Source organism: Lagopus leucura, unplaced genomic scaffold (assembly GCF_019238085.1).
Source record: "Lagopus leucura isolate 7727_CA_CO unplaced genomic scaffold, USGS_WTPT01 Super-Scaffold_100002, whole genome shotgun sequence".
Lineage (NCBI taxonomy): Eukaryota > Metazoa > Chordata > Aves > Galliformes > Phasianidae > Lagopus > Lagopus leucura.
In genome coordinates, this window is record NW_024962263.1 from 45,014,460 (window position 1) to 45,029,040 (window position 14,581).

A 14,581-nucleotide genomic window follows, 5' to 3' on the forward strand; every position below is an offset into this window, starting at 1 on the left:
CTGGGCTTGTTCAGCCTGGAGAAAAGAAGGCTGCGGGGTGACCTCATTGCAGCATTTCAGAACCTATAAGGGAGCCTACAAAGAGGAGGGGAATCAACTCTTTCAAAGGGTTGATATGTGTAGGACAAGGGGAAATGGTTTTAAGTTGAGGGAGGGGAGATTTGGGTTGGATGTCAGGGGGAAATTCTTTACAGGGAGAGTGGTGAGGTACTGGAACAGGCTGCCCAGAGAGGTTGTGGATGCCCCATTCTTGGAGTTGTTCACGGCCAGGTTAGATGGGGCCCTGGGCAGCCTGGTCTAGTATTAAATGGGGAGGTTGGTGGCCCTGCATGTGGCAGGGGGGTTGGAGATTTAGGATCCTTGAGGTCCCTTCCAACCCTGTGATTCTGTGATTAGCATTAAATTAACAAATCCCAGGCACTAAGAACTAGTTGCACCAAAAAAAACAGCAACAAAAAAAAAAGTTGAAATATATCTGACATGAAACATCATTTTTACTTTATTCAGTTACGTAAGACTTATACCTGTGTCTTCAGAGTTCTCTCATTGTTGATACTCTTCTCATATTGCATTCTAATATTGTTAATTTCTTCCTCTTTTTTCAGCTTATATTCTGTTAAAGTAAGATTCAACTTTGAGATTTTAGGACAAGGTAAGTATTCCTAAGCTTAATCACATAAAACTGTACCGTTCTATTTCCTCTTATTCCTATTGCATCACCTAAATAATGATAAATGTTACTGATCTGATAAATGTTACTGGTCTTGTGCTACTACTCCTATTTACTGATGGCATCAAGATGAAATACTATAAACAACCTATCTATCACACCTGCAATCTCCTGATTTTTCTCAGGGTTTCTAAGCATTTTACTGATAAGAATTCTTCCATCAAAGATACAAGCAATTAATGAATAATTTTCAAATACTTAAAACTAACAAACATGATAAAACTAACATATATACGTATAAACTGAAAATCTTCTCGCCCAGTCCCTGCAAAACCCCTGCAGAAATGCAGAACAAAAGGAAAATATTCCTGCTTACATAGTGTTTAAAACACCATTGGCATCTCAACTGATAAGGTCTTTCCTCTTACAGTTAACAGATACTAAAATACATGTTCTGATTACATGTTCTTTGCTCAAATGCAGAATCACAAGCAGCTTCAACAATGTATTTTCCACTTATTCTGAATGCAAGGAATTAGAATGCAAATCCACCAATAAGAGCATAATTCTAAATTAAAGGCTGTCTTAAGGAAGATGAAATATCGATGCTGTCTTACTGTACGTTCCAGAGACAGAATCAAACACTTCATTAAGTACACTGCATGCAAGGTGAAATGAGTGAAACACCACTTTTCCTTAACACTTTTCATTCACCTGAGGTAGGGCTGGCAGAAAGAAGTTGGACAGACAGGGTAAGGAAGAGCTGTACCAGGCAGGCATTCCTGATAATGCCTGCAGAAACCTGCATTCTAACTTGCTTTAAAAACTGAGGCAAGCAGAGGCAGCAGCTCACTTATTTCTGCCTGCTGAAACTGAGATTTTAATTGTTCTTAACAACAGAAAGGCAGCATATGGGAATGGAACAAATACGGTAGAGTAGCAATTCACATGTAATTTCAAGATGACACATTTCCCATCAAGTCACTTCACCACTATGGAGGACATACAGGAATTTCCCATTTTCATTTTCACCCGTGCTTCAAATTCATTTGTGCTTCATTACAAGTAATTTAAGACTCCAAAGATGACATACCTTCCTCCTGTTTCTTCATTTTTTCACTGATCTCTGAATTTTCTTTTGTTATTAGATCAACATCTTTGGTTAACGTGCTGTTAGTTTCTTCCAGCTAAATGAAAACAAATACATTTTAAGACAGAGATATTGTCATATTTATAAGATTATTTTCTTAAATATCCTTAATCTGTAACAGCCTCTTACTTGGGATGTCTTCAAGTGTGCATTAAAGAAAATTGCTTACCTTTCAAAATTGAACTATAAAAATGATACATTTTTTCTAAGTTGCCTTGACATACCAGAAGGTTCTAGAATACAACTGGTCTCACAAAGCATCTTTTGAAAAATTCTCTTTACAAAACTGAAAATACTCTAGCATACAATTAAAAATTCAGTCAAAAATAGATTGCAGTCATTGAATGTGGTGGTTCACAATTAATTTTGTGGCACTTCAGAAAAAACAGTATCCAGAGGGCAGATCCAATGGATCTAGAAAGAAAAGCAGCAGACAGATGATAGAATTCCTGCATTCAAGGCTAGAGAAGATTCAATGAACTAGTTGCTAAATAACTGATGTTTATAATGAAAAACAGGCAAAAATCAGTATGAAAACAAAACTAAATTTTGTCTGAGACAAAGTATATAGAGGTAAATATTCAAACAGGTTTGAAAAAAAAAAAAAAAAAAAAAAGCAACTGTAAAGAAAAACCATTATGCTTTGAATATGTTAACTGCCAGAAGGCACAATCAAGATCACTTTGCTGGCTACTTAACGAGTATACGTTAAAAGCATAATCAGAGTATTTGAAACCAGAAAGAATACTGACAAGAAGGTACTATTTCTATGCCCTGCTAACACAGTCTAAACAGTTTTTAAGAAATTGTTCAATTTTGGAAAGTCAGAGCTCTTAACAGGGCACAGACTGTAGATGCAGTTAGTATTACTTTTACTGCCTTCTTATAGAGATCTAACATGTAGCAATGCTAAGAGAAAACTTTCAGTAACTGATCCAAGATGAACAGCCACTTTTCCAATCCCAGGACTCTTAAGACTATCTGCATACTGCCAAAGGGGACAATGGTGACGGAATAGCAATGATATATAAATGCATATATATATATCTGTGTGTGTGTGTGTATATATATATATATATACGCGCACACACACACACACAGATTGCTACTTGAAAATTCAGGTACAGACATTTATAAGCATGATATTAATACTCAACAGCTACGCTATAAAGTATCTTCAAAAACTGCAAGGGGAGGGAGAAGGGGTTCTTTTAAATGAATGGTTTAGCAGAGGGAAAAATCTCAAGATTTCCAGGTATATATACATATTTCTAAGATTAAGCAGTTTTACAGTAAGATTCTACAGTACACCATCTAAAGTTTTTCAAAAAACTTACATACATTGAGCAATGACAGGAATCATCTGGAAAAAGCTTAATAACTGAATTACAGACATTGGCTTCATGTACAGTATGAGCTCATCTCAGATTCTCACCGTCTACATTTCTCTGTTAGTTCAGACGATGGGATTTAAATGTTTTAATTGTCTGAGTTCAAAGCTCAGATACTTAAATAATCATTAATTATGCCCACAGGACATTACAAATTAAAATAAAAAGATTTTTCCAGTTGGATGATATATTTAGGTACTATTTAGTCATGTAATTTACCCTTCTTATGATGCTGTCCTTATCTGTCATTTCTTGCCTATGTCGTGATGCTGCTTTTTTGCTCTCCTGACTCAATTCAAAATACTGCTCTTCAAGAAGTGCCCGTGCCAACTGTTCCGACTCAGCTTTGGTTTCAGCTAAATCCAGCTGTGTAGTGAGTGTTTCTCTGTAAAAAGGACATTCAGATTTTGCTTTTCTATGCAAAACATTCCATATTTTCAGGAAAAACAAACAAATGCAAATTATACTGTTCAGTTAGTTATCGTTATCTTAGTTACCTAAAAATTTGATTTTAAAACAGAACTCTGTATGCATGTTATATTTTGATGAACAAAAAGCTACAGCAGTCAACTTACTATAGTTCAACTACAATTTCAGTCATCCACAAAAAAACAACCCTTTGGAATTGAAGTCTCACATTATCCTGTCTTTGAGGAATAATACCTGTATTAGCTGACACTTCACACAGGATTACTGCTCATATGCACTCAGCTGTTTGAGCAATAAAACTACATAACATTTCTGAAAATGTACAGTGGTTCTAAGGAGGTTTTGGCATGAAGAGTTGCAAATTCTGTCTACCGCTTGACAGGCAGTTTGGCATGCAAGCTAAACTGTCCTGCTCTCGCTAGGAGTACAGGCAGAGCACTCATATGCGCTTGCAAGGAAACCTATGTCAAGCCAGTCTAGCACCCAGGAGTCAAAGGTACCCAGCAACATGTGACATGGCTCACAATGTGGGAGGAAAATAAAGGCAGCAATACACTGCTGCAGTGTGGGCTTCAGAACAGAGGTCTTTCCTACACTGCAAAATGTCATTTATGCTGTGAAGAAAAAATTGCTATGGAATCCACTGATGTGAAACAACTGTAGCAGATGCGGGCCTCTCTATAAAAGGTAACTATCAAAATATATTTAGAGTTTGTCTTTAATCCCATATAGAAACACATAAAAAACATCTGTAGCAAACACAGGATTGTGATGTAGAGAGAGGGAATAAATCGAATCCATGAAAGCAGGTGATGGAAGGACTGAAGTCTCTCCTTCTCTTTTATTTTGTTTGCTTGTTTTTAAGTTGGATACTATTCCTGACAACTTTGCGAAGATACATATTCTACTTTTATATTGTATTTATTACCACATCCTTGTTTTCTTCCTTTCTTATCTGATCAAAACACATCACTTACACTGCAAAAACATTCTCCCTTTAGATTGCTTAGAAATGCTAACGCTAAAGCGCAGTAGGAGAAATTCCATTGCGTGGGTGAGGCTAAATCCCCTTCCTCAGAATAAACAGATATTCGGTAAATTAATAAATTGGGAAAAAAAGCTTAGGATAATTCTTTACTCATTTTCTAACTTTGAAGACATTGTATCACAACTAACGAAATGTTGAATTAGCATAGCTGGTTTGGTTTTAAGTAATCGGAGCACGCTAAAGTCAGAATTCAAAGTATTTTCATTATCTTTTCCTTAAATTATCCTCTTGCAGATGGAAATACATTAAATACTAATGAGGATGGTGTAGTAATCAAATCAAAACAGTTTCACAAACAAAAGGACAATAAGTAGAGACTGGAATATTTTTTCCTAAATTTTACATCCTCCAAAATTCCTAGAAGTCAGCACTCTTCTTCCAGCCGTTATGCTTCAAATCCATACAAATATGAATTGCCATATTTATCTGAATTTAAATATGAATTTATCATATTTATCATATTTATTGTCAGCATAGGCAATATCGTGTGTATTTGCCATCTTGCAGAGTGTTACAGAACAGTTCTGAAGCCTGTCTGCTTTTGAAAGAACTAAATATTTCACATCTGATTCTAATCTTCCGAAGTGAAAAACTTAGTATGGAATAACTTATGCTATTGACAGAAACAAAGGGCATACTTCTCATTTTGCAATTCCTGCATTTTTCTTTGAGTTTCTTTATTCTTTTCATCAATTTCTTCCTTCAGTTCCTTAACCTGAGTTTTGTAAAGTGTCTGTAAAAGAAAGCATAAAAATAAAAGAATCATTATTCAAATTCCATACTGTAATTCCTCATGGTTTTGGTACCTGGATGGTTTTAATTTGTCAAACCAACAAATGACAGTACTACCTTTAATAATAATCCTCTCTTCCACTCCTGCCCAGTATGCTCCCTTCCAGTTACTCTCGTGTTGGGAAATGCTGTGATTGGGTTAGTTTTCAGTTTTCTAGTCTGGCTTTCTACATAATTGTACAACCACATCCACTGACAAACTGGAAGGCTGGTGCTGGGGCAAGCAGCCTTCTTGGAGACAATGGCACCAAACTGCATCCTCCTCTAGCATCACTGCCCCAAACCATCAGTCAAACTGAAGCTTAATCCTGTCCTACACTTTCATCTGTTGTATTGTTTGTATCCATGCTCTTAGACTGCAAGTTTTATATACAGATTGATTTTGTCTTAACTAATCCAACAGAGGTCTTGACTATGTGAACGACTTTTGTTCTTAATCACTGTATTAACAAAATCAATAATTCAGTACGTTAAAATTTGCAGCAAAGTATTTTGGCCAAGTTTTCAGACTGCATTAACAGTATTTTGTTTAGACTGTAAGCTTGTGAAAAAAAAAACAATAAAACACCACACACTGGATTTTTCCCTATTGGCAGTATATTATGTAGAAATGCACAAAAGCCTGGAATGTATGATAAAATCACAGTGACACGCATTGTGGTAAACACCAACATTCAACTTCCTCCAAGGAAGAACTGAATTTAAAGAGTCCTTCCGAAAGTAAAATGTATCAGTGTGTAATCACAAATTATTTAAAGTTTTGGCATTACAGAAGTTCTCATCTTACTGTTTCTATTCACAGAAATGGAACAGACCAGACTCAATCGATGAAATACACATATTGGCTCTGTGGGCTCTGCAATAAGGCTCTTCCATACAGTTTGGGGACTGAGGTGCAGAGATGCTATCTTTTTATAAAGATGAGGGAGAAGTGCCAAATACTACCAGATCTACAGTTTTTACACATATTTATAGTAGATCAATTACACAGAATATGTTCCAGTAAATATTAAGATTTTGAGCTCTTTATGAAATTTGCATGTGTCAGAAAAATATCTCTATCAAGATAACTAACAAATAACATAACAGATAACAAAGCAACTACTCCACTGAATAATTAAGATAATTGAGTCGTTCATTATACTGTAACAGAAAACTGGACAAGCGAGCAACTAAAAGGGAACATATAAAACAGACAAACAACATATCAATGTTCACTAATTTATTGTTCATTTTTGCAACTCAAGTAGATTTTGTGAACTGCTGATTTATGTCAGGTTACTGCTGTTTACATTTTAAAAACTTAAATATGCCTAACTATTCAACTAGCCAGTTTCACATAAAAACACAGCATTCAAAATTCTTTGCAAGGCTTACCGAAAAATACTGCTCTGCTTCAAGCTGATCCTGAAGCTCACGCATTTGACCTTCATTTCCTCTGTACTGTCTTTGAAGGAAAAAAAAAATGGAAATTGTGTAAGAAGCCAGTTAATAACCAATAACAAAGGCTAGTTCTAACCAGAAGAGTAGTCTAAAATAATTTTATATTTGTGTACGTATTATTTCAAAGATGAAGAGTTTGCTTCATCCTAGTCTTGTGATTTAATTACATACTTTCTTCTAACTGAATGATGATGGCTTTAGCTATGTAAACTAGAATAAAAGTGGTATGCTAAACAGAAATATTGACTGTTGAGTCTTACTTTCAGCTGAAGGAAGCTACGATAGAAGCATGATTAACAAGAAGCATTTCAGTCAGATTAAGAGTTGTAAAAAACAGGATATCAGGTAGATAAAGAGGAAAAAGTTGTCGACCTCCGTGTAATAAGATAAGTTCCATACAATTAAATAAATACCATCACATTTGATCCTTAAGGAAATCAAATCTCAAAAAAGAGCATCCATGTCCTGATGTTGAACAAGCCAAGATTTACTCTGTATCACAGCTGATAACAAAAATATTCCAACACTGAAGGCTACATATAGAAATGATAACATGCAGCTAAAAATATTCTTTGTTTAGGAAAAAATGTATCACAGAACATTTCTTCAATTAATAGGAATGAATAAAACAGTACATGTATAATTAAACAATTTTTCCACTTTACCTCAGATTTTCACTTACTTAGCAAGTTGAGCCAACTCAACTTCCAGTAACCTTTTTGCTTCCAATAACGTATTGATTTCTTGCTTCAGTTGCTTCTCAGAACCCTTCAAGTTATCTGCTTCAAAAGCTTGTGCCTTTAATTCATTCTGTGCCATTATTCGCTTATTTGTCTCTTGCTCTAGCTGAAGTGACAGATTCTTTACCTAAATGAGAAATTATTTCAGTTTAGAAGTGTCTGCTGAACAGCCAGTTGTATAAGGTTGAAAGCTTAATTTATGGATTACTTGTCAAACAGTACTGCCTAAATGCTACACATGATATAATATATGAAAATATCCCTAAATTTCCAAGTCTTTCAGTCCAAACATCTTATTTCTCATTGCAACTATCCCTTCTTATTTTCTTATTTATAAAGAAAATTCTTAGCAATGAACATTCTACTTACTTCATCCTCCAGTCTTTCCTTTTGCTGAAGAAGGTGTTCCAGTTTCTGCTGAGACTGCTTCAGGTCGAAGTCTAGCATGGAACACTGTTTTTCAGCCTGAACTATTCGATTCTCTGCCTTTTCTCTTGCTGCTCTTTCTTCCTTTACTTTTTTTTCCATTTCTAAACAAGATTAAAGAAAGAAAAACAATGGAAATGAATATGTAGCATCTGCAAGAATCTTTTTATAAACACAGTCTTAAATACCCTAATATTTTTCAGACCTATCTGCTCAGCTATTCAGGCTCTTCTGACATTAGATGAACTGGTTAGTGCATAAAGACTTCCTGGCTTTGTTGCAAGCAATATTTTTTTTTTAAGAAATATTAATTTCAGTTTGCATTCAAAGCATCAGAATATTATCATGACAACTGAAAGTAAATAATGAAAGTGAAATCCAAAATGCACGCTCTTGAAGTGATCACTATGAAATGTTATAAACAAAGTTTAGTTTCCAAGAATGGGTAGTACAGGGAAAGAAAGGATATGGTACCATTCAGATAAGCTTTATGAAAAGTTACAAACTACATGTGCAGACTCCAACAATCTTCACAAAGACCTTATAGTCAACTGGGATGACATGAAACCTCTTTCATTCATGGACATATACATATACAAAAAACTCAAACACTTTAGACAACCTTAACAGAACATCAGTATTTAATAAAGTTACACAGGAATGAATGCTCCAGGAGATCAGTCTTGATAATAAGTTCTTTCAATTCCAGTTAACATTAGCCAACATTATAGGATTCAATGGCATTTTAGAAGCCAAAGAAGGTTCTGAATTGCAAAAGCAGTAAGTTAATCAAAACATTAAAAAGCAATACATTTTCTTACCATGCAGGTATCACATTAAATAAAATCTTTTAAAATTTGTCGTTTTCATTATGTTTAACAATTCTGAACTCTTTGTTTTCACATCAAGGATTAAACACTTGTGTAAGAGTACCACATTATCAGACTGTGCATTTTAAGGTATTGTAACCAAAATACTATGAGTTATCCATCCCAAACTTGCAGACTAGACTTACCGCACATTGCAACTGATTTTGCCTCCTCTATTGACTGATGTTTGTCAGTTAATCGAGCTTTAGTCACTTTGTGTTCATTTACTTCCTGTTCTAAACGGTCTTGTAAAGACTTGAGTTTGTAGTTCAAATCTATCTCCAAATTATTCTTTTCCTAAATATAAGAGACAAAAAAAAAAAAAAAAAAGAGCTATAGTAATTCTATAGTATCTGAGGGAATACTTTCTCCTTTTTCTTTTTTAGTGTTATCTTGTTACAAAGAAATAATCAGTGTTCCACACTTATAAAGAAAGCCAACAGACAAAAATTGTACTCCGTGCCCTGGAGAAAACTTCATTAGTTTTATTTATTACTGTGTAAATTCATAACATAATGAAAACTCTCCATTTGTGTGACTAGTAGTCACCTAAATTGGAAACATTTCTCAATCCCACTGACAACAGTAGAGCAGAAAGGAATTTTTATTACCCTCACCTGCATGCAATTACACTATTTCATTATTAGGAGCCCCAGCGCCTAACCAGTAACTCACAAAACAAGCACAGCAGATGGGCACTGAGAGGCAGGACTTGCCTTTCCATCACTACTTCATGCATTTCCAAGTGAGAAAGATCACTTCTTACAGCTTCCCACATAGGTAATTATCTCTCTGTTTTATTTGGATAGGCCACACAGTACTGCAAGTCTTTATCTGACATCAAAACAGAGAACTAACTACACAGCCTAACTGAAAACATGACGCAGGATTTACTATTTTTCTTCTTTTTTCTCTACCTTGGGGCAAGGACCAGAGATGCTAGGGGAACATGTTGCTGCTGTTCTCTGGGAAGGAAGGAAAAGCTCAAATGGCTCAGCTCTAAGTTGACTAAAAAGGCCCAGCCAAATTAAAATCCAGTAAAAACTAGAAATTTAAATCACAGATTTTACAAAATTTCAATTTGTAGATTTTTAGAAGGCAAGTTTCTGCAGCAGTGGTTAGGCAAACAGAATAAAAATTACTTGCTATTGGCAGAAGCTCTGAATCCTTGACTGATTCATGACAAACATGAATTATACTCCTAAAGCTACAAGTGAGAACATTTAAGGATTTGTTACACTTACCACTCTGAGGAGACTATAAATTAGTTAGCACTAATTAGTCTATCTTTTTAACAGACTGATTTACAGCAAGGATATAACAGTAACGTTGCAAATTTGAAAATATGATCAAAGCTGTCAAAGAACATTAGCCTCAACATCATTTTACCATACCTTTTCTGAATGATTAAGCCTATCTTGAGCTTGTTTTCTTTCTGCTTCCACTCTTTCAAGATTATTTTTAAGGTTTTTCAATTCTTCTTGTAAAGTTGTAATCCGAACTGTCAAAAAATAAGTATTATTCAGTATTTGTTACTAAACTTAAAAAGATAATCTTTTCAACCTTCACTGATTTTTGGGACCATTAAACACTTCCAACTTCTTCATATATACAAACACCACACATTGTAAAGGAAATTGACCTTATTAGTTACTGTTAAAAGCAATTCCAAGGGAAAAAAAAAATCACATGCACAACTTGGTATCTGCCTTCCCTATTTTTCAAAATTTCTTTCCATTAATGTTAATTCTGCTTGTGCCACACAACAAATACCTTTTCTGCTGTTACCTCCAGTAAAACATAAATAAGGCATATTAACAAAGGCAACCTTACATGGATATACAGTGTTAATGCAGTATGTATTAACCTAACTGACTAGAGCAATCTTTCAAGAATAGATTAAATATTTCTTCTTAGCATCTACCACAAGACCCTATGTGGCATTAGAAGTTTATACACTGAATAGCAATTCATAGTATGCATTTCTAGACTGCAGATTTTGCACTAGCTCCTTTAAAATAGACACATACATGACAAAATATTTTTAATTACTTTGTATTACACTTAATACCTTAGATACAGTAAATACAGTAGGGAACCTATCAGTTCAATTCCATCAGGCAACAGTGCAGAACATTTCACAGGAAGAAAAGGCATGAGATGGAAGAAAAGAACGTCTTCCTGAATGTTATCTTTGTGCATTCAAAATGTGCTTTTAAAACAGCCATGTCAGTGTTTGAAATACACAAAGTTATTCACATGTCACCAGCAAATATCTTATTGCATACACCTTATCCCTACACCTTTCAGAATAAAGATGCTTTCCCTGCAAACCCTCAAGTTAGATGAAATCAAAGAGCACATTTATAAGTGCACAGAAGTCTTCAGCCATTTCGTACTTCTTGCTTGCAATTAATAACAGGCTGCACCAGACTACACTCCATAATTTCAGAGGAAGTGCACACTAATTAAACTGAAGCAGCTTTTTTATACTTGAAGCACAGTAACTAGGCAGCATGATTCTTGGTATTTCTTAACCTGTACCAGAGAAAGAAAAGGTTGACCTTAAAAAACGAAAAAAGCCCTCAACACCTCTCTCCAGTGTATACAAGTAAGCGGAAGATTGTGCCTCATGGGAAATGATTCTAAATGCTGCCAGCAGATGGATTAAAATGGCAAGTTAGGAAGCAGGCTCTGCTAGCACAGTCACAATCATGAAACAACATTATCTGAATAGTCTAGTACTAAGAATCACAAATATACATGGTAAAAAGTTCCAAGCATTCAGATGTGTATTCCTAACTATACTTTTCATCTTTCTTATGAAGTAATGTAGAAACGTAAGAAGAAAAACATAAATTTAACAACAAATTAAAAGGTGTGCCAACTTGGCTGTTGTGCCAAGATGGTGAAATGCAATGTTGGATCTTCTCTAGCACCACCAGCTTTTCATATTCTTTTACTGGTAATGCACTTTTTGCCCCATAATCAGCGGCTTCCCTCAGAATGTTCTTTTTGATATCCTCCCTCCCAAGAGCCACTCAGACACAATCAAATCTTCGTGAATCACTCTATTAAATCACACTGCTCACAGACTGGCTTTCCCCTTCTTCATGTAATTGTACTTCATAAGCAGGCTTACAACTTCTAATTACAGAGAAGATTTACCCTGTAGTTCTCCAATCATTTCAGATCCATGACTTCTGTCTCTTCGTTCTGATTCCAAAGCTGCTTGCAGTTGATAATAATCTTTCTCCACCTGCAGTTTTGCGCTTTCCAGAACTCTGCACCTTTCCTGCAGTTCTCTATTCAGTGATTCTACTTGACTTAATGACTTGCTCATTTCTGTGTTACCCTTTCTCAGTCTTACTGCTGTTTCTGATTCTGTCCGTAGCAAATCATTGGCTTCTTCTAGCTGTTAGAGGAAAAATAAAAGAAGATTCTCAAACATGGAAATTTATTTATTGGGAAAAATTTTGTTTTATATGAATGCATAATACTGCTCCTCAGATTTAAGAAATTATTAAAACAGCAAACAAACAACATACTTGTTTTTGTAACTGTGTTATCTTCTCATTTGTAATTTGTGAATGCTGGCTGATTTTTTTCAAGTCTTCCATTTGATCTTTTAGCGTAGAAACTAAAGAGAAATTACACCATTAATAAAGCAGATTAATAAAATTCTTTAGTTTTTAAACAAACACATTTGAACATACAAGTCCACTGACATTTAAGTCTTTTGTTAGCCTTTTTCTTATCACAGAATCATAGAATGGTCTGGGTTGAAAAGGACCACAATGATCATCCAGTTTCAACCCCCTGCTATGTGCAGGGTTACCAACCAGCAGACCAGGCTGCCCAGAGCCACATCCAGCCTGGCCTTGAATGCCTCCAGGGATGGGGCATCCACAGCCTCCTAGGGCAACCTGTTCCAGTGCGTCACCACCCTCTGAGTGAAAAACGTCCTCCTAATATCAAACCTAAACCTTCCCTGTCTCAGTTTAAAACCATTCCCCCTTGTCCTATCACTATCCACCCTCGTAAACAGCCGTACATTTTTAGATCAAATTCCATGTCTGCAGAATAACAACATGCTGTAGAGAACAGAATTTGAAAATAAGACAAAAATAACATCCCGTTAAGACTCAAGAAAAAGCACTCAAAATTTGTGTTCTGCAGCACTTAAGATGTTAACACTGTAAATCATTAAACACACCATCTACCTCATCTGTTTCAATGTTTGGACAATGTGACATACCTTCATTTTCCACATTCCGTCTCTTTTCACTCTCTTGTTCAATTTTTCTTTGATAGTCGTTTATCTTATGCTGCAGTGCCATCTTTTCTTTCTCAATCTGGGACACTGTTAATTCTAGGTTCTTTCTTTGATTTCCCTAAAATTGAATACATTGGAGTTTACATTTTAATGAATGATACCTAAAGCAATATCTCTGCAAATAATTAGTCAAGGAAACTGACACATCATTTTCAGTGGATTCATTTTGGGCTCCCTTGAAAAAAGTTTTTACAAAAGATAACTATTTAAAGCTCCTACATCACAAATTTATCAAATTACTAGGAAAATTTTTGTTAGCACGCTTACATTTAAGTAACCATTAAACCAAATATTAAGATACAACGTAAGGACTCAAGAGAAAATCTGCTGTAGACTATTTTTTAGAATAATTGATATTGATAAATGTCAAAAAACTGCAGTGATCAAGTCTAAGCAAAACATTTAGCAGAGGAAACAATTCAAATCAGTGCATCAAGAAAAAAAAAAGATTTTTAAAGTGTGAACAAATAAATACATATTTTCCAAAGCAATGTAATGAAGTGAGATAATTTGGCCTCAAATTTAAACTGAGAAAAAACTTGAATTGTTGAAGTACTATCCATACTCTTCATCCAGCTAAGAATGCTTCAGTGAGAAAATACCTTACCTCTTCATCCAGTTCTTTCATTATCTTGTCTAGCGTTATGTTTGAAGACCTAAAAATGAAATGATTAACAAGGATATATTATGTTTTTCCAGTTAAAAAGTTCCCAGTCATCACTGAAGTGCTGCATTTGAATTAATTCTATTTTGTTGTAAGTAATTAAAAAACAAAGAAAATATTTAATCATTGCAAGTGGTTCATAAAATATCTTAAGTATTTATAACTTCGCTGCAGACTTTAGGTGCCATATTTTGTCCCTAGATCTGAAATGTAAAACAGTAAATACAGAGAGTATCATTAAAATTGGAACATTCTCATGAACTGCTAAGACTACTTCTAGTTTTGAGCTTCCCAGATAACTAAAATGTTTATTTCAATAGTAATCACCTCACTATCACATATAAAACATTTAAGTAATATTATCCGAAAGTCTCAGTTGAAATAACTTATTTGAACACAGAGAGCAAAGTTAAGCACACTATAAAACTTTCAGTTAATAGATAAAGATCTCAGCGAACACATTTTGGCAACTACAAATCCCTCTTTAGAGAGATAACAAGGAGGACTCAGACAAAGTCATCTGCCAGCTTAACAGTAAGGAGCTATCACAGCAACGTATCCAATCAACGCAATCTACAGTAAACAACAGGCTGTCTCAGAAAATACACTGTTGTGCTCTGAAA

General features: G+C 34.9%; 1 protein-coding gene across 2 annotated transcripts in view; it reads right to left on the reverse strand.

The window, feature by feature from the left end:
* Window positions 1–14,581, reverse strand: part of ROCK1 (Rho associated coiled-coil containing protein kinase 1) — an 82,037-nt gene that overhangs the window by 16,594 nt on the left and 50,862 nt on the right. For both annotated transcript variants that reach the window (XM_042869016.1, XM_042869017.1), the window contains exons 13-25: window positions 13,902–13,950; window positions 13,217–13,352; window positions 12,507–12,598; window positions 12,127–12,373; window positions 10,353–10,459; window positions 9,105–9,255; window positions 8,033–8,193; window positions 7,606–7,790; window positions 6,858–6,927; window positions 5,327–5,421; window positions 3,431–3,596; window positions 1,764–1,857; window positions 525–613 (exon numbers count right to left, since the gene is read on the reverse strand). In XM_042869016.1, the coding sequence (XP_042724950.1) occupies window positions 525–613; window positions 1,764–1,857; window positions 3,431–3,596; window positions 5,327–5,421; window positions 6,858–6,927; window positions 7,606–7,790; window positions 8,033–8,193; window positions 9,105–9,255; window positions 10,353–10,459; window positions 12,127–12,373; window positions 12,507–12,598; window positions 13,217–13,352; window positions 13,902–13,950 (1,642 nt within the window). The remainder of the gene's footprint in view (window positions 1–524; window positions 614–1,763; window positions 1,858–3,430; window positions 3,597–5,326; window positions 5,422–6,857; window positions 6,928–7,605; window positions 7,791–8,032; window positions 8,194–9,104; window positions 9,256–10,352; window positions 10,460–12,126; window positions 12,374–12,506; window positions 12,599–13,216; window positions 13,353–13,901; window positions 13,951–14,581) is intronic.